At 46.9% G+C, this 25865-nt stretch overlaps 1 protein-coding gene across 3 annotated transcripts in view; it reads right to left on the reverse strand.

Moving 5' to 3' along the window:
* Window positions 1–25865, reverse strand: part of TTC3 (tetratricopeptide repeat domain 3) — a 1911479-nt gene that overhangs the window by 1793079 nt on the left and 92535 nt on the right. For all 3 annotated transcript variants that reach the window (XM_078656864.1, XM_078656865.1, XM_078656863.1), the window contains exon 6: window positions 11525–11578. In XM_078656864.1, the coding sequence (XP_078512990.1) occupies window positions 11525–11578 (54 nt within the window). The remainder of the gene's footprint in view (window positions 1–11524; window positions 11579–25865) is intronic.

Consider the following 25865-nt stretch of genomic DNA (forward strand, 5'->3'; position numbering starts at 1 on the left):
ACCCAGCCACTTTCTACACCTAGACTACACTGCTGTTACCTCGTACATTCTGATGTATACATTTGTTTCTACCTAACCGGTTCTACCTCTCATATCTTGTACATGGTGTAAACTGACTGACTGCTACCTCGCATATAGGATGCATTAGGTAAGCTGCACCTTTCTAGAACAGCCTCTCTAAAATGGAGCTCAACGGCAAGCACACTTTTAGAATTAACTACCCTTCCACTCTCACCAAAAAAGCCACTAAACATTTTAAACATAACTTCTTGAGGTCGCATCCTGAAACACCCTTTACCGACACCTACTTCTCACCGGGCAATGGAGCCCTGAATACTGATATCATCTTCCACACCTCACGCAGAGCCCAATGGAGAAAAGCATTCCTTTCCCTACTCACCGTCTCCACCACCAGGAAAACAACTCATGGCCTAACTCTCTCTATCACACCTTCCCACCTCTTCCCTGGCAGGACTACCATTACTATCTACAATAACGGGATTGTCCTAATTCAATCCACGGACAAGAACCTGGAACTACTAGACAACCTGTTCCCCAAGTTCAAAGAGCACCTTTCCAAGCTGCGGACCCCCACCCAGAACTCCACCAGCACTATCACCCCTGACGTCGCAGCCCCCAACTACAACACCTCTACCCCCAGCACCCCAGTAAATGGCCCACCTGCTGTTAACGCCCCACACTCCCCAAGGACAGTCACAAATCTCTCCACCTCATATACTAGCCACCCCTCTAACATGACCCCTCTTATCCCCACTCATACCCCCTCCATCCCTTTCCCCCCTGACATAACAACTCCCACCCACAACACGCCACCATCTGAACACACCACCCCCCTACCATCCCCCCCACGGCAGACCCCTCTCCCTCCCCACTCCCACCCACGAGTCTCTCACACCTGACACAACAACTCTCACCCACAACACGCCACCATCTGAACACACCACCATTCGGTGTTTATCCACCCCCCCATCCCATCCCCCCACGGCGGACACCTCTCCCTCCCCAGCTCCCTCCCCACTCCCACCCACGACACTCTCACCCTCCCAACAAAAGATACAGAACATACCGCCTCCCCTACCTTAGCATCCCCCTCTCTCCCACCTCCTATTCTCAGCTCTCACTACCCTCCTGTCTCCCCCACTGTCCTCAGCCTTCACTCGCTCTTCTACTCACCGGCACCGTCTCCCACTGACGTCACTACCTATGCCTCCCACCCACCGCCTACTTCACCCACACCCCTCGCCCACAAACACGCCCACACTTTGAATGCCATCCCACTCATTAGCACAGCAGAACCTTCCAACAACGCTAGTATGTCCCCCCCCTCGATACCCTGCCCGCTTTCCAGCTCACTACTCAACCATTCACCAATGGCTCTCACCACCAACCCCATCCCCAATGCACCTCCTGACCTGACTTTATCCACCCTCCAACAAGTCAAAGAGGATATTCTACAAATCAAAAAAGATGTCCACGCAATCAAAGACCTTCCCTCCTCACAGCCCAGTCTACCTCCCACCACCCCCCTACCCTACAAACGACGCACCCTCCCTACATACCCTTGCCTCCGACGACACCCTCGCTGGCCGACTATCCCCGTTCGCAATAACTCCCACCGCCCCCGTCGTGTCCTCAACCTATTGTCGGACCGCGACCTATGTTCTCTCCTACGCTCTTATGGCCCAGGTCCGGTAAAACACATATCCAACACGCACATCCCCATATCCACAATTCTTACAAACCCTCTGAGGCTCCCAACACACAACAACAGAGGTTCCGTCCCTAACAACCTCAGAAAAGTTCCACTCACTCTAGAAATATCGACCACCCTTCTCTCTCCCAAACTCAAATGCATCCTACTCAATTGCAGATCGGCCCAGAGACACTCCTCCGACATCGCTGATCTCGTCTCAGCTATGGATCTGGACCTAGCCATTCTAACGGAAACGTGGCTTACTGAAGCCTCTACCCCGATTATGGACATACTAGTCCCTCCCAGTTATCACATCATTAGGCTGGACAGGTCCCCTGGCAAGACGGGCGGGGGAATTGCATGCATTTTTAGGAGCAACCTCTCCGTTACTAAAGTCAACTCCCCCTCCCTTTCCTCCTGTGAACTCCTCTGCCTCGACATCACCAGCGAGGGCAAACAAGTTTGTGCTTTACATCTCATCTATCACCCGCCTGGTGACAATCTCATATTCACCCAACAACTCCTGGACATGATCACTTCCAATGCCGGTCGGCAGACCACCCAAGTCTACCTGGGTGACTTCAATCTCCACTGGAACGATCAGAAAGACACAGTGGTGAATAGTCTCAAAACTTTCCTTAATGCGCTTGACCTCACCCAAATATGCGATAGACCAACACACGACAAAGGCTCGATACTCGATCTCATCATTGCCAAAGAGAACTCTACACAACTGGAGGCGATCCAACCCTGCGACTGGTCAGATCACCACATTATCACCTTCTTTATCAATGAAAAAGTTAAACCCAACCCGGCTCAACCAATCAAATCCAAAACATGGAAAAGGGACATGAAGAATCTTAAACCCTCTACCCTGCCTCCCCACATCGGCAATCTCCTCCTTCCCCCTTCAGATGCCTCGGATGTTCAATCACTGACCGACCACTACCGTGACTCTATGAATACAATAGTCAATGAAGTCGCCCCACTGCAACTGAAGAGAGTCTCCACCAAAATTTCTAACCCCTGGTAGGACGATAGACTCAATGACGACAGGCGTACTATGCGAATGGCAGAGCGCACCTGGAGATCGTACCCTTCAGCACTGCACCTCAAAAGGCTTAAAAACAAGAGAAATGCCTACTTCAGGAAAATAAAGCGCACAAAGTCGGACTTCTTTAGCCGCCAGCTGGACCAAGCAAAAAACAGGCCAAGAAAGCTGTTTGAACTAATCAAGACCCAAACAAAGACACAACCCTTACAATCAAACAGCACAACAAGCGACACCCCACACTGTGAAGCCTTCTCTGCTTTCTTTAAGCTAAAGTCTGACAACATAAGAAATGACCTCATCATGGATGTAAGCCGATTCCCCAACAACACCAGAATGTCTAACAATCAACCTAAAAACAAGGCATCCTGGCTGTACTTCGATACCTACTCGGAAGAAGCAATACACAAACTGCTCTGCACCGTGAAGCCCTCTAATCACCTCACAGACCCTCTACCTGCTAATGCTGTAAAAGACTTCATCCCCTGGCTCCTCCCTCTCTGGACCAAAATAATCAACAGCTCCCTACAACAAGGCCTCATTCCAGACTCCCTTAAGGTGGAGCAAGTCACGCCTATACTCAAGAAACCTACAGCTGATCCGTCTGACCTAAACAATTACCGACCCATCACCAATATCCCCACCCTGGCCAAACTGCTGGAGAAATGTGTCCAACTCCAACTAACAAAACACATTGATCAATTTGACCTCCTCAACCCTCATCAATCAGGCTTCCGAGCGAAACATAGCACGGAAACAGCTATGACACACATAATTGATGACGCCCTCCAAATTCTTGATCTCAATGAGTCCTGCCTCCTCATCCTTCTTGACCTCTCTTCAGCATTTGACACGGTCAAACATGAGAACTTGCTGGAGCTGCTAAGCACTAGAATGGGTCTATCGGGAACTGTTCTCAAATGGTTTTCGTCCTTCCTTCACAACCGGTATCAGAAGTTCAAGATTGACAATGTGCTATCTACACCTGTGCCTGCAGATCTAGGTGTCCCACAAGGATCCTCCCTCTCCCCCACACTGTTCAACCTCGTCATGGAACCGCTCGCCACCTTGCTCCAAGCTTCCAATGTCCAATTCCATATGTACGCCGACGACACACAACTTTACCTAAAGCTACAATCCCCGGAAGATATCAAACATCTGAACTCCACACTTATTAACACTCAATCATGGCTGGCCGATAATCACCTCAAACTAAATGCTCTGAAAACTGAGTTCCTACTCATCTCACCCCCGGCGAAAATTTCCACCACCCAAACCTGGCTCAATAACCTAACAGCACTCAATGTCCAACCTACCATCGTGGATTCGGCAAAATCCCTAGGCATCACACTCGACGCCAAGCTCAACATGCAGCAGCACGTTAGCAAAGCCACAAAAGGAGCTAATTTCCAAATCAACACACTGAGGAAAATTAAACCTTTCCTCCCTGCCGAAGACTTCCAAACTGCTGTACAAGCTTTAGTCATCCCTTGAATAGACTACGGAATTGTGGCCCTCAGCGGACTCCCACTATCCACAACAGCACCCTTAAGAGCCTCACTGAACGCTGCCACGAGACTCATTACTGGCTCAAGAAAACACTCGCATATATCCCAAGATTTAAAGTCTCTAAAATGGCTGCCTTTTGAAGCCAGAATACAGCTAAAAATTGCTGTTATGACACACGCGGCCGTGCACCACAAGGCACCCAACTACCTCGCTCAAAAGTTGTCTATATCAGGAGGTTCGAGATCCAATAGAAGTACAAAAAATCTACTCCTGAAACCTCGTAGATTCCGGAAAGAGAAAACATACAAGCGTTACTTCTCAGGAATGGCACCCAGGATCTGGAATGCGCTCCCTCCTGAAACCAGGCTTATCTCCTCCACCGCACTCTTCAAGAAAGAGGTGAAAACCATCCTTCTGGCCAAGATCTCCTGATCCTTATAGGTGCTGGATCAGAGACTCTGCATGGCTCTGTATCACTGTTCACCTTGTCCTTTGGCACTATACTTCTACTTGATGGGGGACACTCTTACGCTACTCTCTTAATACTGACCGATATATGTTACACTTTGGTTTTCTGATTCACTCTCCCGATGCCCCCACTCAGTGTTCTCTATACACTAAGACATTGGTATAAGCCATCCACACACCCAAGGTGTACCTGAACACCTCTTTAGTCGGATCAATGATTGGTGCCGTCTTATATTACCCGTTTACCTGTTTGTATATTGATATGTGTTATGTATGTTATTATTATCCTATCATGTCAGTGACTATTATATTGCTTCCATTATCTCTGTTCATTCCTACTGCCCCTACCCTGTCTTTGTGAAGCGCTCTGATATCTGTAAGGATCTTGTTCGCGCTATATAAAACTTTGAATAAATAAATAAATAAATACTGCATTTGTATGTATTTTAGACACCACAATGAAAAAGATCCACTGAAGGGTACAGGAGATATAGAATTTACACGATATAGCAAATCGGATTATTTAACCCAACTGCGAACAAGCATTGGCAAATTCAACAAATTTGACACTTAGAAATATTTTCACCAAAAGGTTTGGCTAGTTGAAATGTTGACTTACAGTGACTTTGGGCGACAAACTCCAGTAGGTAGCCAGTCAGGGAAACCAGCAAGGTCCTCAGAGACAGTTACCTCAGTAGGTGAAGCAATACTCAGTCAGTTCCAAGCACTTTTATCTGTTGTTGGGTTTTCCTATGGAAGCGGTCCTGATCTAAGGGATGAAGGATGCTGAAGATGCTCAAAAGAATGCAGAGGATGTGATGGGGTGGTCACAGGGTCGACGTCCCTTAAAGTCCTCTCGGTGCTGGCAGAGGTCTAGTCGCCACAGACTACTGGTCGCCCAGTATTAAGGTCACAGGCAACCCTTCCCAAGTCAATAATTCGTCCTCTGGGGGTCAAGCTGCACCTCAGCAACAATTCCAGGCTCAGTGAACTCGGGTGCAACTTTTTTATCTGGTCTTAGTCACAGGTGAAGCACAGAGGCAGTTTGCAGACTTGGAAGTACGAAGTTGCCCCAGCACGCTTCTCAGCTGGTGTGCTGAGAAAAGGAGGCCACCTCACTGGTCCTTGGAGTCTCTTGGCTTTGGCTGGGCTATGGGGACGGCTTCTCTTCAAGCAAGGCAGTCCCTCACCTTTACTAGCCAACAGGTTCAGCAGGTGCAGTCCACAGCAGAGAAACCTCTCTCTGCTGGTGTCAAGGTGCAGCAGGGCAGTCCTCCTTTGGTCCGTCTTTCATTCCAGCCGAGATCGGAGATCAGGGCACCAGGTGTGCCCTACTTATGCTCAGAAAATGCCCTCAGGGCAGGATGTGGTTGGCAGCCAATGCGGTACCAGGTTCCCTCCCATATGATGACCACTTTCTGCAAAGTGTGGCATCTGGGCATTCCAAAATTGCCCACTCATAATATGGCAGGACCCCTCTCCTGGCGAGTGGAGCTCCAAAGCCCAACCCATAAGTTTGGCTACCAAGGGGGCTACACACCTCTGGAAAACTGGTTTTCCCACTCCTGTACCAAGTGCCAACCTGAACAATGGAGCAGACCCTCTCACTAGTGTTATCCATTTGCCCTTCAAAGGTGGCTTCTCCTTTGAAGATTGCCTTTTGGACCAAAACCCATGTGGCTTCCTGCAGGATGGAGGCAACACCTCTTTCCAAAGCTGGCCCCTATTTCATGTGAGTCGTTAGTACATCTTCCCAGGAGGCCATGTAGCCGTTTCGGCTACAGGACCTCATGTGCAATCAGTGTGGGCACATGGGAATGAAGCCAACAAAGTGTCAACTTTGCTAAAGTTCCACACTGCAACTTGGTACATTAATTTCGACCCGAGAATCATGTTGGGCTTAGTGTAACGTGTTGTGTGATATCTTGGATTACCCACATTGGTTGCACCATTCCAGAGTTAGCTAAGGGGTCAGTCTGTAATTTTGGACTCACCTAATGGCTGACCAAGATTTCCCATAGTACAAACGTCAGATTACAGATTTTACATTCAAAATGTTCTGCCCATGGGATATGTTGCACCCTGCCTAAGGACTCGCTAGGCCTGCCACAGGGGTGATTTGCACATATACCAGGGAGAAGTCTGGCTTTACCATAGTTTTAATTGGCAAAGTCGGGCCAGCAGTTAAAACTACCCTCATAGCCTAAATGGCAGGCTGGGAGTCTTGTTCTACTTGTGTCTCAACCAGGGTGGCACAATCAGTGCTACCATCCCTGTGTGTGGCCCACTAATTTACATAACCTAGATACATACCATTTACCAGGGACTTACAGGTAAGCCAGCTCAGCCAATTGGGTAAAAGCCAATTCGAAAGATCAGTTTAAGGGAAAGGGCATAGGCACTGAGGTCTGGGAAGCAGGCCTCAGTTCACTCTCCGGGTCGAATAACCAGCAGCATCAGTCCAAAACAACTTGAGGGTGACCATACAAGAAGAGACATTACAAGTTTTGATGATGTACATTGTGCGTGTGCCCATTTTTATCTTATGAAAATTAATTGTTATTGAATTGATAATTTAGAACACTGTGAAAACGATGAAACTTAACTATTTCACAATATGAATGTAGGAAGGTGGATATCTGACTATATGGTTACCCCAACTTTTTGCCTAGTGTTTAGCTGGTTTTTGACTTAGTTGCCCTGGGATCCTGCTATTCCGGGCCCCAGGCTAACTGCTCTCTCTGTAAAATGGACTCCATGTACTTTAGGTACATACCTAATTGGATATTGGGTCACCTTGTGAGCCCCTGTGTAGTGTACCATAGGTACCCAGGGCATAGGGCATAGGTGCATCCAAGGCCTACCAGGGGCTGCAGCATGTATTATGCCACCCCTGGCTGGCCATCCAAACCGACACAACTGACTGATCAGTCAGCTGGGGCAAGGTCGTGTAATCACCCCTTGCTTAGGTATAGAATTCCTATACCTACCATTATATATAGACACATATATACCTATGAGTCACTCCTATGGCAGGCCTTAACAATCCTGGAGGCAGAGTGCTTGGTTTTATGTGACATGGTGCTCTAGCATGAGCTCAGCCTGTCTGCAGCTTTCGGAACCATGTCCTTATAGCTGTTCTATGATATAGCCATACCATATACTCTTAAGTGCATTTTAATCCTCGCGGTTAATGCGAACTTTGGTTTGGCTTTATCAAAACATGTCGTGTAAGGTGTCATACACTTTGGAATACTGCCCCCCCCCCCCCCCGCCAGTTCTCTTCTCCCTTCTAGAGGGAGAAGACATGTAGTTGTAGCTTTACCCGGTGAAAGTTAAACAGAGCCTCAGCATCACAAAATGGATGCCACAGACACGAGTCTGACCTCCTGCTGCTGGACGAAACTCCGGCAGGGGAGGCCTGGACAATAGGTTTCCTGTCTTGGGTGGTGCTGGCACCTCCCCAGACAGCAGCCTGTAGTGTATTGGGGCTGAGTGGGTTGAATGAAATGAGACACTGCCTGGGACACACAAGGTGCTCCATGCATAGCCCGGTGCAAACCAGTTGCTGGGGCACTCCAGCCCCAGCTCTGGCGTGAAACTGGACAAAGGGAAAGGGGTGCAACCACCCCCTTCCCTGATTCCACTTTTAGGAGGGACCTAGCAGGTAATCCAGCCCCTTAGATTAGTATAAAACTAGGAGCTGAGTCTAGAGACTTTAGATTATTCTGAACTGAAACTCTGAAACGAAACTCTGGACATTCGACATTCTACTGCAACTAGAAGACTGAAGAATCTTCCTTGTGGTCAAGGAGAGACCACCATGTGCAAACAGACACCACCAGTAACTTGCCGGTTTGCTTCGTCGATGCTCCAGGCGGATCCCGACGACCTAGTGACGCAGTCCCTGGACTTCCAGGCTTCTCGGACTCCGACCCACATCCACAGCAAAGCTGAGACCCGTGGCAGACACGAGAGACGTGAGACCGGACATCCTGCAGTACCTGCTTTTTGCTAACTGTGCAGCTTCTGAGGCGTCCTCGAAGTTGTGCATTGGGGTTTGAGAAGCCCCAACCCCGAGCTGTAAGTGCACCGATGCTCAGCCCTCCACACTCCATGAGTGCAACGTGGGGCCTGTGGCTGCATTTCTCCTCGACGCGTCTTCGCGGTTGCTAGCCCGTTGGCTAGTGGCCCTCCTGAAGAAATCACCTTTAATCAACACTGCTTGCCTGGTTGCTCTGGGCTTGCTCCTGCTTTCCTGTAAAGGGGAAGCTCCCCAGACCTTGCTGGTCTGAACAAGAAGCCAATCTTCCCTTTCTGCTTGGGTTGCCTTTGCCAAGGCTTGTTGACTTCAATCCGGAAGCAGACACCGCCAACAGCGAGATCCTTCGTGGGACAGTCCGTATCCAGCTCCTTGTCGTCGTCAACGCTTCCTGGTCCACATGGCTGCAAAGACAAGCTTTGCATCCTCACCTGATTGCATCTCGACATCGCCTGGTTCCTTCCTGGTTCCTACCCGGTCACTGGCTAGTGACCCAGACTCTGTCCTCTCTGCTTTCAGGTTATTCTCGACTCCGATCCACCCTTGGATCCACCCGGACATCTTCCTCCTGGTCGCCTGCAGCATCTTCTTGCAGCTCTCCATAGGATTCGACGACGAAACCCGACACAAAAGAACACCTATGCACCCGGCTTCCCTGGGTGAGGTAACTAGAGTACTCCGGTGCTCCCATGGGTAACAACTATCCAAGTGTCCTAGTTTAACTGGGTTTTCCCGAAGTCCACCCGGAAGGGTCCGAAATCAACTACTTTGTAAACTTTACGTTCCCATTGAAAGTCTATGGTAACCCGCTTGTGTGTTTAGACACTGCACACGCATCCTGTGGGCCTCCTACTTCCATTCCTTTGGTTGGTCAGTGTAGCCCCGGCGATTTCCTAGGCCCTAGGCCTACTCACCTTTCCTGAAGTGGTCCTTATACCAATTCTTTAGTATATGGCTCGTGAGGCCCCTAGGGCAGAATTGTATTTGTGCAACTTATAGTATGCTGATTGAGTAACTTGTGCTGTATCTCGAACTCTGACCTCATAAAGAGTGCAAAGGGGTTGTGTTAGTAATAAATACAGATATATTTGATATATACCTTGTGTGGTGTCCTTTTCATTTAGTATTCAAGGGATTATTATTGGTAAAACAATTGGCTTCACATGCTCTCTGAAGTGTTAGCCTAAGACTGCTTTGTCCATGCTACCACTAGGATAGCTGGTCTATAAGGTTGACTTTACAACCACCACCATAAGGGTTGTTTGGACTGGTGCAAGGTGCTCACTAGAATAGTGAACATCATATACCAGGCCAACTTCTCACAATGAATATTTTGGATTGGATTTATATTTTATAAACCTTTTCAATTTGATTTTATACTGTATGAATTCATGGATGTTCTTCTGACGAAATGCTAAATAATCTTATTTGACTGCTCTAAAGCAAATGAATGTTAAGACAATGCCTTCCTGAAGAACTACATTGTCTATCTACGTGTCTATGGAGTAATTGTTAACTTGTGTGTGTTTTCAGTACATACGTTTCACATTTAGACATTTAAAAAAAAAAAACGTACTCTTACTGAGTTTTAAATTAGCTACATTATTTCGAAATCTGCACTGCTTCTTAGAATGATTAATAATATTGCATGCAGGCTGGACAGCATACAATAACAGTAAAAATAAATTGACTTACTTGTTATATCTGGCACTAGCACAGGATCTTTTGTTTTCCCAAAATAGAATCGTAAAATATAAATATAGATACATACATAAAGTAATTTCAGTCAGCCCTCTCAGTTTATTAGTCTGTTGCAGTGTCACTTACATTTTACACAGCAAACAGCATGGGGTAGTGGGTCAGGCTACTTCAGCTACTGGTTGCCTTTTGTGTGAATCATAATATTTCTGGAAAGCACAATATTTCTGGAAAGCACAATGCAGTCATCCACAGAGAAAACAGTGCCCACAAGTGTCAGGGCTTGAAGTACACAAACGTTTGTTATTATTTATTACATTTTCTTTGGCAAGGGTCTAGAATTGCATCCCCCATTGCTACCGGGCCGTTTGCATGCCTTGATATACTAACATACTTATTTTGTATTCCACTTTGCATGAAAACATGTTAAAATAGCCATCCCCGGGTTAGCATGCATGCAACTACATGGGCGCTTGCGCACATGGGCGTCCACCTTTGAAAATGTTTTGTTGGACTTTAGGGAAAAAAACATTAAAAGATGGCATTTCATTCTTATGCACCCATCGCCACCCACGGGAGGCCATTTTGAATGTTTCTATAAAGTACAAGAAAAACCATTCACGGAAGTCCAGCAATGCACATGCATACATTAGACTACTCAAGTGGCCACCTCTGAAGGTTCTCGTTTACTTTATAAAAATAATATTCAAAGATGCCTTGATGTAGGCGTGCAGCCATGTCTGAATATTAAAGTACAACAAACTCCCTTACAGGCAGCTACCTATGTGTGTGTGCGCACATGATTGCGCTCACAAAGGCAGTCTTCTCAGAATGGTTTTATTAGAGTAGACCAAAAACATTCATGGATTACAGTCTGTGCTTAGGCACACAAGGTCATCTCAATCTTAAAGTTTTTCTTTTGTACTTTACTTAAAAATAATTTAATGAAATAAGCATTAACAAAGTCAACAGAGCAGCAGCCAAATATAGACGTTTCTGCTTTGACAAAACTTGTTAAAAATGTACTTGAAGGCATACTTACATCTGTTATTTTATGCTCCATGGACATAAAGCCTCGGACAAAACAAGGAATGTCCTGAAAAATACAGAAACAAAATCCTAGAGGTTTAGAAGAAAACCTGAAAGCAGCATTAACTTGACACTTTAGCTCCTAAACAGCTTTATGTTAACCTGCCTACAGTCGCGCCATCAGACTGAACAGTTTAAACCCAAGAGTAAAAAAAAAACGATCAAATTCCATAACAAAGAACCTTTAATGAACAAGTTACTTACTTTTGGTAATACTGTTTCTGGTGATACTCTAACAGCAGATTCCTCACATTTTGAATATTCCCCAGACGTCCGACTGGATCAGGAAACCTTTTAAGCAGTAACCAACTTCTGCCGTCTTCACCCTAATGCTACTATTGCCAACTGCACCCTATGTGGAACCCTCGCATACAAACCACCAGGACCTCACACCAACTTCGCCGGTGATTTCACAGACTTCATTGCACTACTCCTCATCGACTCCAGCACCTTCATGCTAAACGGAGACCTGAACTTGCACCTTGAAAAACATACCGCCCCCAAATTGACAGCCCTCCTAGAAAATCATGGAAACCTAGGCCTCATCCAACGCATAACCGAACCCACTCATACTGTCAGACACCTTTTGGATCTAATTTTTACCTCCTTCAACAATGTCACTGTCGACAAGTCATCACCCATCGCCAGGTCAGACCACCCCATTGTCAGGTTGAGCACCACCGTCCCACGCCACCACCACTGAGCATGCCCAACGGAGCAGGAAAAACATCCCAGGGAAGAACTGGACTGCAGCCCTTTCTGCAAACCAGCCCAAAGACACCAGCAGCATGCCATAAGCCTACAAGAACTTGAACAGTTGGAGGCAAGGGTGTCAAGCACATGCTGTGATACATCAGCAAAACACCTAGAGCTTGACTGCACAAACGCAGAATGACGAAGCGTCACTGCAAGTAACAGGATCGTATATGGAGAAGGAATCAAGACACCACAGACCAGAACACCAACAAATCCACCCTGGGACTTTACCACCAACAGATCTGGAATACTAAGCACGCAGCTCTCACATACCAAATTGACCCCGTCACCAACACCCGCAAAGTACTCATCTTCCAAAAAGAGTTCAGATCACCTGTGCAAAAATCTCTCAAAGTTTCTGCAACAACACCTCCATTTCATCCCCCAGACACTCCTAATTGGAACCAGTCACCCCCATTAACCTACCCTACTGTACTCTACTTTCCTCTCAGGCAAAAATGGACCCTGAAATTGTGGCCTGTCATTACAATTAAGACCACAACTGACATGAAGTCTTTCAACGCTGAGAGCCCCTGGGACCTCTGTCCACACCACACCTTCACAAAAGGATTACAGCCCATTAGCGAACTACTTGTACCAATCCTCAATGCCCAATTCACCTTCCTAGGAACCTGGAAACCCACCACAGTCATTCCCCAGGTCAAGAGCCCTCTGCAGAACCAACAACTCTCACCACCTAGAGACCAATCTTGTGCTACCTTACCCAATCAAAGTTTAGAGAAACTAATTAACAGATGCCTCGCAGACCGCCTCAGCAACCAACAACACCATGACAGAATGCAGTCCGGCTTCAGGCCCAACCACAGCACTTACCACCACAGATGACATCCTCATTATCCCCCACAAAGGAAACAAGCATTTGCAATGCAATAGATCTTTCATTAGTGAAAACTTGAACTACTGGCACTGCAAATAATGTTTTAGCTTTTTTTGCCCAAAAATATTCTAGCAGTAGCATAAGTAATAAACGAACATCCTTGAAGAAAGGAAAGGGTTCAGTACAACAGGCTGTTACTAGGTGTCCCTGTGGAGTTGTAAAGGGACCTCAATTAGCCACATAATGTACTGCACACTTAATGCAATTATAAACAGAAAAAATGCAGCTGGGCACACGTTTCCATTTCTGCGTTTCTCGTTTTAATTGGGGGCAGATGGGTGCGAAATTAGAGGAAAAGGGAGGCACTGCTTCAAGGTTCCCATCAGTTACCATTAAATGTAAGTGGGGCCTGGCTTTGGAACCTAGAGATAAGTTGGAAAGAATTTGGGAATTCATACTGGAAACAAAGATTGAGAAGCAACATATTAGACAGGCAGGAAGCGGGGACACGGTAGTGGCAAAATACTCGACACTCTCCATGCATCAAGGCTCCTAATAAAATCCAGACATAAAAGCATGTATCTCTCAAGTTACAGAAAAGTGGACTTTTAAAGCCTCCTAGTTCACCAACTGAATTGATGCTGCAAATCAGTTTTAAGACTCGTTACAAGGGACATGTTCAAAGGGATAAAAGCACTTATAATTATTTCCAAGTGTTGCCCTGATGGGCAACACGTGCTACTCTTTTGGCGCTTTCTCTATTTACTTGTCACATATTTACGTAAGCCTTCAGGATGGAAATATTCTTTAAATATTAAAGGGCGGCGTTTGGGCTTTAAGAATGTCATGTTCTACACAACAGTACAAATAAATGCCAATACTAGAACAGACACCGATTCAAGGCATAAATATTTGCTATATTAAGGCATTATGTGCCTGCCCCCAGGTAGATGTTTTGCATTTTCTGAGTGGAATATTGCAAACACTTTATTTTGCAGTGCAAGCAGCAAAATGGTAACTAGAACATAAATAATGGTCAGTGAATAACTAAAGGATGAGTAATCACTTAGGCAACAGAAAATGGGTGTTCCGATGAAGAAAGAACAAGCAGTGTTGTGAGAGTGCAGTACCACAGGCTGTCACTAGGTGACCCTTTGGACCTCTTTTAGCCACATATGGTACTACACCCTGCAACATGGCTAGGGAAAGAATAACTCAGATGGACAAGGGGGCAGTGCTGTGCTGATACTGCTGGATTTATGCACAGCCTTTGACACCGTGCCCCATGACCGGCTCTTGCACAGGTTGTAGTGTGGTGTTGGGGGCACGGTGTACAATTGGTTTGCTTCCTGTCTTACGGAGCGGCAGCAGGAAATTCGGACTCCGCCTTTTACAGCTGCCATTCCTCCAATGCAAGTGGGGGTCCCGCTGGGCTTTATTTTGGAGCCCCACACTTTTTAAAATGTATATGGCCCCACTCGCTCGTCTGGCAAAATTGCACGGAGCAAAGATTATTTCCTATGCCGACGACACTCAACTCCTGTTCACTTGTGACAGGGGTGTGAGTTTTCATGGAAGGGAGAAAAATAAATTTTTAACTGAGGTCTTTTCTTCAATAGGACTAATCAACTCAAGTGTAATCCAGAAAAATCCGAAATCATCTTTTTCGGCTGCCCCCCCTGTGCTGACTGGAATTTATGGTGGCCCAGCGATATGTCCCCTCCCCATGCCCCCCCGCCCCCCTGTCAGCCCCAGTCAGCACGGTTAAAACTGTAGTCAAGTTGGACACTAGTCTAGCAATGAAGGCCCAAATTCAAGCTGTCGCTAGTACTTGCTCAAGCTTGATAAGAATGGTAAAAAACGTTCCTCCTCTTCTCCTGGTGGAATCCCGTAAGATCATAGTGCAAGCCTTAATTACATCTTGGTTGGATTACATATCTAGGGCTGCCAGAGTTTATTTGCTCAATCGGCTGCAGGTTGTCCAGAATGCTGCAGCCAGAGCTATTCTAATAGTAAACCCCAGAACATGCATGCCGCCCCACCTGAAGGAGCTGCACTGGCTTCCGGTGAGAAAGAGGGTCAAGTTTAAGGCCCTAGTGCTCGCTTATCGTGCCTTCCATGATAATGGGGGCTGTTTACTTGAGAAATAGGATCCAACCATATCAGCCTCAACGGGTCCTAAGATCCTCGCGACAATCCCTCATGGTGATTCCCAAGATCATGAGATCTCGGATAGGAGGACTATCATTTCAGGTTCAAGCTCCTCGTCTGTGGAATGAATTGCCCCCTTACCTTAGACTGACGCAGGACTTGCTGTCTTTTAGGAAACAACTTAAAACGTGGCTGTTCCAACAATCTCACTATGGTGTCAGGGCAGGCCTCTTTCTGTTTCTGTTTTTGAGATTAGCGCTGGGACACTCTCAGTGAGTATCCGCGCGCTTTACAAATACCCAATTTCATTTAATTTCATTTCAATATGGTGCAGCGGTAAAAGCTGCCGTCTGATGAGCTGGGGATCAGTGTTAGAGTCTGGTGTTGGCTCAATATCCTGTGATAATGGGCTGATTGTTTAAATTCCCCCGAGGGCACAGCACTGCAAGTTATGCCTAAAGTAACCAAACAAAAAAACGAGCAAAACAGCAGTGGCCTTGAGTGGTGGTGGTGGTGGGGGCCTGCGAGCGATATTGTGGGAGGGGTGAGGTGGAGGCATAGGGAGATTAGGGGACATGGAGATACCAAAGCAGTGTTGTGGGAGGGGGAGGCATAAAGGGACGGCAAGCAAATGAAGCAGCAGAAGTTTACTTTCACAAGTAAACAGAACAAATAATGAGCAAGAAGGCAGGCCAACTAAAACATTTTTTTTAAAAGAGTTCTCTCTAAGCATAAATAACCTGAACAGTAACACCACCTCAGTGGGGCAGTCCTCATGGGAGAATACAACATTTCTAAAGGAGGGACCACTAAGTGTATTTCCCAATGAAAAGCTAGATTTTCAAAAGGACAGCAAGAGGAACCAATAAAAATGGGTGTTTTTTCAAGTCCGTATCCTAGATACAGCACGTCTCCAAGCGACAGCTCAAGCGCTGCCAGGGCGAGACCTAAAACAGCAGCCCTCATACTCCTGGGCCTCTCAGATGCATTTGTCCTGTTCCTCCACCCCATCCTCATCCTAATCTGTTGCTTGCATGAGATTGGGATCCAAAGACTCGCTCTCTGCTAGATCTACTCCTTCTTGACCAACAGAAGCCATGCCAGCAGATTGGCCCTGTATACCTCGAAAGCCTGCAAATTCATCTGGGGGTGCCTCAAGGTTCATCCCACAGCCCAACCATCTTCAAATCATACATGTCTTCTGTTGGACTTGGCCCTACTTGGCTAGTTCACCCCTAAACTTTTTGTCTTTTCTGTGACCTGGTGTTGGTGGTTTTAGTCCTCTAGGTACTTTAGCACTGTGGTCCAGTGTAAAGTGTGTGCGCTCGCTGTGTACATTTAGTACGGTTGGCCTGCCCTCCCATAGGAATGCATTGGGGAGTCCCAGATCAGTGTGTCTCAGTGGTAATTCATGGTATGGGAGGAGCAGCGTGGTCAAATTTAGTATGTCTGAATTTATGAGAATAAATGCTGCGCAATGGTGTGCGCAGATATATTGTGGTTATTTTAGAAATGCCACTTTTAGAAGTTGTACAAAAAGGGGTGGTGATGGACGGAGCATCTGAACCAATCAAGCACTCACACCCAGTCAAGAGATCTGGGTTTAATCCATCACCGTTCTTTAGCCCACTCTGCCGCACCAGTTCAGACATGGCCATATGCAAATCAGTCTGACCCTGTGCCTCATGGGAACAGTCCAGCCCGAACTGCCAAGCCATGCCTTCCCTGGACTGGAAACAAGCTTCAGAGGACCGGTTTCTGGAATTTCAGCTGTCTTCAGCCCGGCTTGCTTGAATCCAGTGGCAAAGTGAGCAAGGGACTCACGTCTGAGCATACCCTGCCAACTTATGGCAAACAAAGTGGTACAAAAGGGGGTCGAGATGGACGGAGCATCTGAACCAATCAAACACTCACACCCAGTCAAGAGATCTGGGTTTAATCCATCACCGTTCTCTAGCCCACTCTGCCACCCCAGTTCAGACATTGCCAAATGCCATGTCTGTGTGTTTTGCTATTCACCCTATGTGGGAAGGGTATGCCCAGACGTGGGTCCCGTGCTCACTAAGCCACTGGAGTCAAGCTATCCTGGCTGAAGACGGCTGATAGCCAGAAACCGGTCCTAGGATGCTTGATTCCGGTCCAAGGAAAACATGCCTTGGCAGTCCGGGCTGGACTGTTCCCATGAGGCACAGGGTCAAGACTGATTTGCATATGGCCATGTCTGAACTGGGTTGCTTGGTGAGCAAAATAACGATGGATTAAACCCAGATCTGTGACTGGGGGTGAATGTTTTGCCATTGTGCAACATTCCGTCCATCATCTTGTGTGTTTTACTTTTAGAAGTTGGAATTTCTTGTGCTTTGTGTCTGCCTGCCTGACTGCCTGATGTGAATTGCATGTCTGGCTTGTGAGTGACAGGGGCTGGGAGGTGTGTGGGGCTCCAGTAGGGGCAGGGTGAGTCAGCCCCGGGCTGAATAGGACATCAGGGCTAGGAATAGTGGGAGGGGTAATCCCCTGACTCTGAATAGGATGGTGCCTGCCCTAGTAAATGCTGGCTCCGCCCCCTGTGATGTGTCTGACCACCTAGCCCCCACCTGACAAAGGGGAAGAGGAGCTTGCAAAACAAAGTGCTCCAAATTCCCCCTGAACCAGTTGCGTCTGGTTCCCCCATGCCCTGCACTACAGACAAAGGAAATGTTGGTATAAGTAGAGGGGCTGTGACCCCATGAGGTTGTTCAGTTCTTGTGGCCCAGGGGGGGGGGCTGCCTCTATGGGCCCTGCATTGCCCCTTCATCTCTAAAGACTTTTGGGACCCTTCTGCTTTCTTGCTAGAGTCCAGGACCTTCAGAGCTTTTTCTGCACCTAGCGCCTTGTGAGCGCTTTATTTTTATTTCCCCAGAAGGGAAGAGCGTGGGCTTCGCAGCGCTGCTGCCGCCCTTTTAATGGGAATCCCCATCGGAGGGATTCCCCCGTGATGCAGGCTGAACCGGGTGCCCACCCCGCACGGTTGCGCACCGAGCAGGTGCCCACCCCGCATTTTGCTTTCATTAATTTGCGGGAGCCCACCCAGCTTTATATTTTAAATTAAGAGGGAGCCTACCCCTCATTGTCGCCACGAGAACGAGAAAAGAAATCTCTGCTGCGGCCTGCCTGGTTATGGGCAGGGCCTTGCGGACGGAAGCGGCAGAGCTGAGAAGAAGGCGGCGTCTGCTCGAGCATGGCGCCCGTCTGCCGGTGGGAGCCCTGCATGTGCCTATGAAGCCCCAGGTCCCAGGAGGGGGCTCGAGTGAAGCGAGGAGACCGGGAGAGTCCAACGGGTGGAGAGCCTTCCCCGCGTACCCCGCAGGCCACTTGACGAGAGAGGAGAGAGCCCGGTGAGTAGGGCTTCTCCCTAGTTGGTGCAGAGCATAGAACAGCACGAGTTCTCGGTCTCTGAGCGATCCCGCCAGGAAGCGGGCCGCTCCTACAAGTGGGAGCCATTTTCTTTACAAAGTCCCAGAGTAGGGCTTGGGGGCATTTCTTGGCACAGGTTGTTGGTGCCAGTGAAGGCACAGGGCCTATATGCCACGAGCGGACCCGCCGTTGCGGGCCACTCTAACGTTGGCGCACATTTACTTAAAGCGCCGTAGTGGGACCCATGGAGCACAGATGTGCCGGGGCCCCTTTTACTCATTCCCAGCTGCGCTGCACCAGCACGGGCAGCTACTGCGAGATGAGCATATTTGTTCCGGGGGCACATTGAGTGCCCAGGGCTTTTTTCATTCCCAGCTACGCAGCAATTAGTGCCAGCTACAATGTTTAGGCCACAGTTCTTTGGAGGCATTCTTAAGGCGACAGGAGTGAGATGCACTCCTCTGCCCTGGTACTTTCACAGCTGTACAGCACTTAGTGACAGCTGCAACGTTTAGGTCTGAGCAATTGCGCACATGGATTCTGCTGCATTGGCAGTCGCCCTGACATTGGGACATAGGGCATTTGCGCCCCTTTTGAGAAGGCACATTGATCAGGGGGACTGTTAGGTTTGTAGGGCGCCAGGCCCTAATGTGATTTATGCGGTGCTAGGAAATGCGATTCATGTACTGTGATTTACACACCCCGATTTATGCCTCTAAATGTGGTTTTATGATTATGAGGTTTTGCATACTGTGTTTATGTTTTGAGTTATTCTCTACTGTGATTTATGCCCCTAATGGGAGTTATGCTTGGGAGGTTATGGTCTAATATGTTTAGGCTTATGAGGTTGGTGCAGAATATATTTCACGCCTAAGGTGATACTGTGCATACTATGGTTTGTGTTACGAATGATGCTGAGGACAATGTTTGCCAGTAATTACTGGTTGTGTTCTACATTTATTATATGTTCTACATTTACTAAGTTCACCTTGTGATGGTTCTGACAGTGGTCCTAGTGGCCCTGAATTGTGTATATAATCCCCTGTAAATATTGCCCGGTGCCAGGTGGAACAGTGTACATTTGTGTGATTACTATTCTAATATGTTATGAGAATACAAAGGCTATTTTTGATATAACCTTGTGTGGAGTTTCTTTTGTGGTGTGCCTGGTATGCTGTTGCTGGGTGCATGCGCGAACGCTTTACACATGGCCTTCGGGATAAGCCTGACTGCTCTTGCTAAGCTACCAAGGGGTTGAGCAGGGGTTATCGCTGGCGTGTAACTCCCTTGCCCTGACTAGAGTGGTGGTCTCTGCCTGGCTTTGTCTAAAGCCTTAGCCAACCAGAGATCCCATTTCTAACAACTTCCCTGGACGACTTGGTCAGTGGATATGATATCCACACCCTCTCCTATGCCCACGCAAGTCATACCATCCCTCTTAGACAAGAACCCTCACAATAGGAAACATTTCGCTACGTTTCATCACCAAATTTGCCACTGGAAAAACCAACAAGACTGAAATTGTAGTTTGTGGCAATAACACCAGCCAACTCTGGACAGACACCCACCTGTATCGCCTATGCCAGGAACCTCAAGAAAGTGACTGAAACCCAACTGGACATGACCACTCAAATCAAGATCCTCACAACATTCTACTTCTACATCCTGAAGATGCTGAGCAAAATCATTAAATGGCACCCTAACAACACCCAGCTGAAGCAAGAGACTCCAAGGGTTAGTTGGCTGACCTCATGTTCATAGCACAGGGCCACAACAACTGAAGATACCTGCTGGGGCGAGTTGGCAGGACTGGCTCTCTACCAGAGTTGGTTGCTTAAAGTAACTCCAAGTAACTGTATTACAACTTGCGGGCGTGATGTTTCAGAGTGGGTGTGGGTCAGAACTCTGATGGCCACCAGGAGTCATTCACAGATGTCGGTATGTCTGTCGCAGATCAGTACTTCTGATTTGTCCATTTTGAGCTTCAGGCAAGTGTTCTTCCACTATGTCATCAGTCTTTATTGTGGTCAGGTCCGCTGAAAGCAAGAAGATGAGCTGGATGGTGTCATCTGTGTAGAAGACTAAGTTGATGTGGTGGGTTCTAACAATGTTGGCGAGGGGTGTAATGTAGATGAAGAATGTTGGGCTGAGTGATAAGCCTTGTGGGATGCTGCAGATGGTGCGCATGGCTTAAGAGGTGAAGAGAGGGACATAGATTGTCTGTGTGCGCCCCGTGAGAAAGGATGCCACCATCTGAACGCGTTGTATGCGATTGCGATCTAGCACAGTCAATCAATCAGAGTGTGCTGGAGACGGTGTCGAAGGCAGAGCAGTCAAGCAGAATCAGGGCGGCTGATTCTCCTCTGTCGAATAGGGTGCGGGTGTCGCCTATTTCCCGATGCAGCCGGTTCTCAGCAGCTGCAATAGTGATAAGTTCTCCCCTAAGGATGAGTTTTAGTGCCTCCCACACCGAAGGGAGACAGGCCCCTTCAAGGTAATTATTACGGAGATAGTCTTCTAGCGCAGTATGTATCGCCGAAACCGTGGAAGGAGATTGAAACATGGCATGTCGCAGTCGCCAGTGTTCAGTACAGCGCTGAGCAATGTTCAACCGCAAGGTTAACGCTATTGGTGCGTGGTCCGAAAGGGATTGGGATTCTATGCTCGCCTCTCTGACACAGGCTGACTAAGGTTCGAGAGCTGAAAAGTCTCCTGTTTGAGAGGAGCGTTGGTTCGAGCGATCCATCTTGGGGCCCATTACCAGGTTAAGGTCTCCTCAAATCAAAATGGCTGTATCAGGGGAAGCAAGGTCTATCACAAGCACGTTGAGGATAAAGGGTTTCTGCAGCTCATTTGGTTTGTGTATGTTAGCCAGGGGGAAGGTGAAGTGAAGGGCCGCAGTCTAACCGGAAGCACCCTCCCTTTTAGTTACGTAATCATGGATATTAGTTTACCATGGAACTTCTGGGCAAGAAGAATAGCTATCCCATTCTTCTTGGCAGGGCCAGAGGAACAATCATGGGTCATGAGATGGGAATCTGTGGAGCATAAGCGCATCCATCACCCAAGGATCCTATAGGCAGGGCCACAGGTGCAAGGCAAGGAGCACTATTAGGATGCACCTGCAGGGGTCTAAGCAATGTTGTCGACCCAGAGGATTGAAAAGAAAAGAATATAGGAAAGTTCCATGGGAAATTGAAATTAACACTGGGACACTTTTAATAACACTGGCCCTTTGAAGACCGTAAGTAAATAAAAGAAAATCTAAAGAAACTAGTACTCATAATTGCACTCAGAGGAAAATATAACTGTAAGAAATAACTACATATATATATAATCAAGTCTTAGAAACAGAAAATGCTAATTAATTGTCTGTTGCAAAGTGGGTTATTGGTACGGGCAAATGTAGGTCTGCCACTGGCCATAAGGCCACTAACACATGGTAGGACCCAGCATAGGTCTTAGAAAATTATTCCTATGCCTTGGTAACGTGGCTGCGAGCAGACAGGCTTAACTTCAAAGACAGGTATGTAATGCATTTAAAAACACCATTTCAGTAAATAATTAAGACACAACACAAAATAAAAATCCAACACCAATTTATATAAATAGGTAATATTTTTATCTTTTAAATGACACCAAAACGAAAAAAATCCACTGTAGGGAACCAGAGATATGAATTGTTAAAGATTAGTCACTTTCTAGTGCTTCGAAACCAACAGTGCCCCTTTTAGTCATTTCGTTTTCTCCGACAGGGACACCTTTAAAATTGTTCTGGAGAATCTCATCAAATGTGTTGCGCCTTCTCTAGCAGGCGAGGGTCCAGATAGAACTCCTTCCTGAAGTTCTGCTTGCGTGTTCCAAAGTATCCAACACACAATCCAAGGTTCTGGAATCTCCAAAAGGGTCCCTGAAAGTGTGAAACCTCAATTCTGCAATCCACTTGAACAACACCCTCATAAATCCACTGGTACTCGAGGCTGGGAATTATTTGTGGGGGACGTCCAGGTGAGCTCTGTTAACCTGTAGCTTGCACGTAGTCCACCCTTTAGTTCTGTCTCAGCAAGGTAATCCACGGGGCTGCAGTTTCAGTTGGTGCAGTCTTCAGCTCCTCAGATACGTATTCAAAATTCTCTGGGTCAAGCAACAGGTCATTTCTGATCAATGAGAGCAGGGTAACTCCTCATAGTAATGACCACATCCTGTAGAGTGTGGCATTGTTTTGTCCCAGAGGGCACCAACCTTCCAAATTCATAATGGCTGATTTGCCAGCAAGGAGGTAAGAGCTGGCTAAACACACCCCCTGGGATGGCTTATCTCCATGGACTCTCCCCCTACCATCTGCACATAACTTCCTTGAACTTAGCCCGGACTCTGGGTCAAGAGTTTAAGAGTGAAACTGAAACGCAGGCCTCCCCTCTGCCATTGAAGAGCATGGTTTACAACTCTACACCCTGGCCTGGCATTAATATACACCAGCACACTGCCTTCCCAGCAGAGTTGTTAACCCCAGGGGTGCTTTATCACCTCTTCAAAGCAGCCTGGCTAATCCACTTAACTCTGACCAATCAGGGCAGACCACCGGAAGGCTGAATTTGGACTTACAAACAAGAACGTCTTATTACTTCTTGTATGTACACTTTAGGAGAAATTCACCAATATAATATTGTTGGATTTTTCCCTACCATTCTAGTAAGAGTTTGAAAGGTAGCTCTATCTCCTTCCCATCAGGAGTTTTGTTAATAACTCCCTGCCATGTTAACCTATGGGCCATGGGATTTGCAATGGGGAAAATTACTTGGGCCAGTTTTCTAGCACCAGGAGTTATAGAAACATATTTTATAAGTATTTCCCTAATTTCAACAGGACCCCCATCCCCTATGCAACTAGAAGAGAGTTTAGGGGTTCTGAATCTGCAGAAATAATGCAGATCCTCCTTGCCCAGTGCTCCTAGCATCAAAGTCGAATTTGAGCAGCACTTTAACACAATATGGGGAGTGAAATGTGAAATTTCACTTTACCCAGGCATATAAAAACTCGTTTTATAAGGGTTTACCTTATAGATAACTGAATCCCCACCCCTGAGATACCTAGGGGAGGCCCTGGGGGTTCCTAATATGGCAAAACAACATTGTAGGTGTTCCATTTTTAAGTGCCCCTACCACCAAAGTCGAATTTGGGCACAGTTTACTGTTTGAAAGCAGTCCTGGCACCCAGTGCTGCTCTTGAACAGACCTCAGGCTTCAGCAAAAAAGCTGCTGGCCTCTAAAATGCCATGCCCCAGGGTACTGGGGACTTCTAGGTAGTTTCAATCCCCTGCCCCATTATATACTAGGGGCTAATGGGGTAGGTCATACCAATTACAGGGGTACCCCACCATACCATAGTGTACCCTAGTGTATGTTGGGTGTTTTAACTGTACTCTAATGTTTTCCTTTCAGCTCAGCACTGGCCCTGGGCCAGGTTAGAGAGAGCCCATGGTCCGTCAAAATCAGTTACCACCAGCATCAGTCAGCAAAAAGTTGGGGGGTGCCCAGGGCACACGATGAGTTTGCAACATAGTCGGATTGAAATAGACTGCAAACTGTACTCATAGTTAGTACTACATGCAATGGAAGTAGTATAAATCGATCACAATATTCTTAACCCAATCTAAGAGGGCTTTAGAGTCAAGGACTCCTGACCATAAACAAAGTCTTTATTTTCAAATATATATACACTGGAATAATCAGTTTAGACACAACAATGTAACAAATACCCAAAAGTTTTCAAAAACAAGATATATATTCTCAAGTGGTGTAGACCACTTGTGGCTGAAGTTTTGTAGATGTTTGTAATTTTCTCTGAGAGAATCTAAACGGATTATTTCAGTGTATATATTGTTGTATTGTCTGTCATGGTATTTATGTTTCATCATGCCGGTTTGTGTCAGATTTTTTAATTTTATATGACTAAAATGATAAATTTTTAACTGATTTGTGTAGTACACTGAGCTTATGTAGATATTATCCCCTTATGTATAGGACTTAATTTTCATATAGTCCCTAGTTGCTTAGGAATGTTACTTCAGTCAGAATTGTTTCCCTGGCTTAGGAACTTCTAGAATTTTCAGGGGGTCCTTTATTTTTGTATTGAATGAGATATTGTTAGGCCGGCAGTCTGGGAAAGTGAGTCATTCTATGCAAGGGCAGAAGAGTGTCTGCAAATCGTACGAACACCAGTTTGGTTTGGAAAGAAATTACCTTTTAATTTAATGGCTTTTTTTCCCTTGTATGATTCCTCGTCAATCTCCATTTGAGATTCTCGTGGCGAGGTGTTTTGAAAGATATTTTTAAAATGTTCGACCCATTCATTCTGGAAGATATTGTGATCCAGTACGGATGGCTTTTCTTAAACACCCCCCAAGCCTTCCTTCAGAAGTGTTTTGCACAAATAGTTGTTGCTGTCCAGTAGAGTCTTTGCCACTTTCTGTGGTTAAATTCAGTGTTTGTCTTTTCTATTAGAAATTTATATGGTTTCCTCAAATTATCGCTCACGAAGATAATCATTCTATTAGAAACCACATCAGCTGCTTCTTTTTAGGAGCAAATTCCCAGTCGAACCTGGTAACTGTCCAACTTGGCCTGCTAGTTGCTTTCTGGTTTTGGTCTTAATTTCTCCTAGGGGATTTTGATGTCCACTGTGAGAAGGTTTCAGTTAATTCCTTCAGAAGAGTCAATATTATATCTTTGTTTCCTACAGGTACTTAAGTCATTTAACCTTGTCTTTATGGAGATCTCTTCAGTTTCTAGTACATTCGACCACTCCACAAAGTCTTCCTTGACCATTTCTTCCCATTTTATTCTGAGATGCTCTTTGATTTCAGAAGAGCTTCTGGGACAGAGAGCCGAGAACTGGGAGGGGGCACACACCCTAGACTTGCCAGGGCCCGGCCATTCCTGAAATGCGCCGCCACCCTGATGGGCGAGACTACCGCTACTGGTCACTGGTGAGGGCCCACCCCCTGGATTGGTGATCCCACAACCCCCATGGTTGCTGGTGACAGCTGAAAAGGGCGGAGGAGGACAGAAGGGAGCGATCATCCCCCTGAGAGACGGGGACTACACACAAAACCGGATGCTTGCTCCGGTGCGCATGCCGCAGTAGGGAAAACGAG

The sequence above is a fragment of the Lissotriton helveticus genome, chromosome 8 (genome assembly GCF_964261635.1).
Source record: "Lissotriton helveticus chromosome 8, aLisHel1.1, whole genome shotgun sequence".
Lineage (NCBI taxonomy): Eukaryota > Metazoa > Chordata > Amphibia > Caudata > Salamandridae > Lissotriton > Lissotriton helveticus.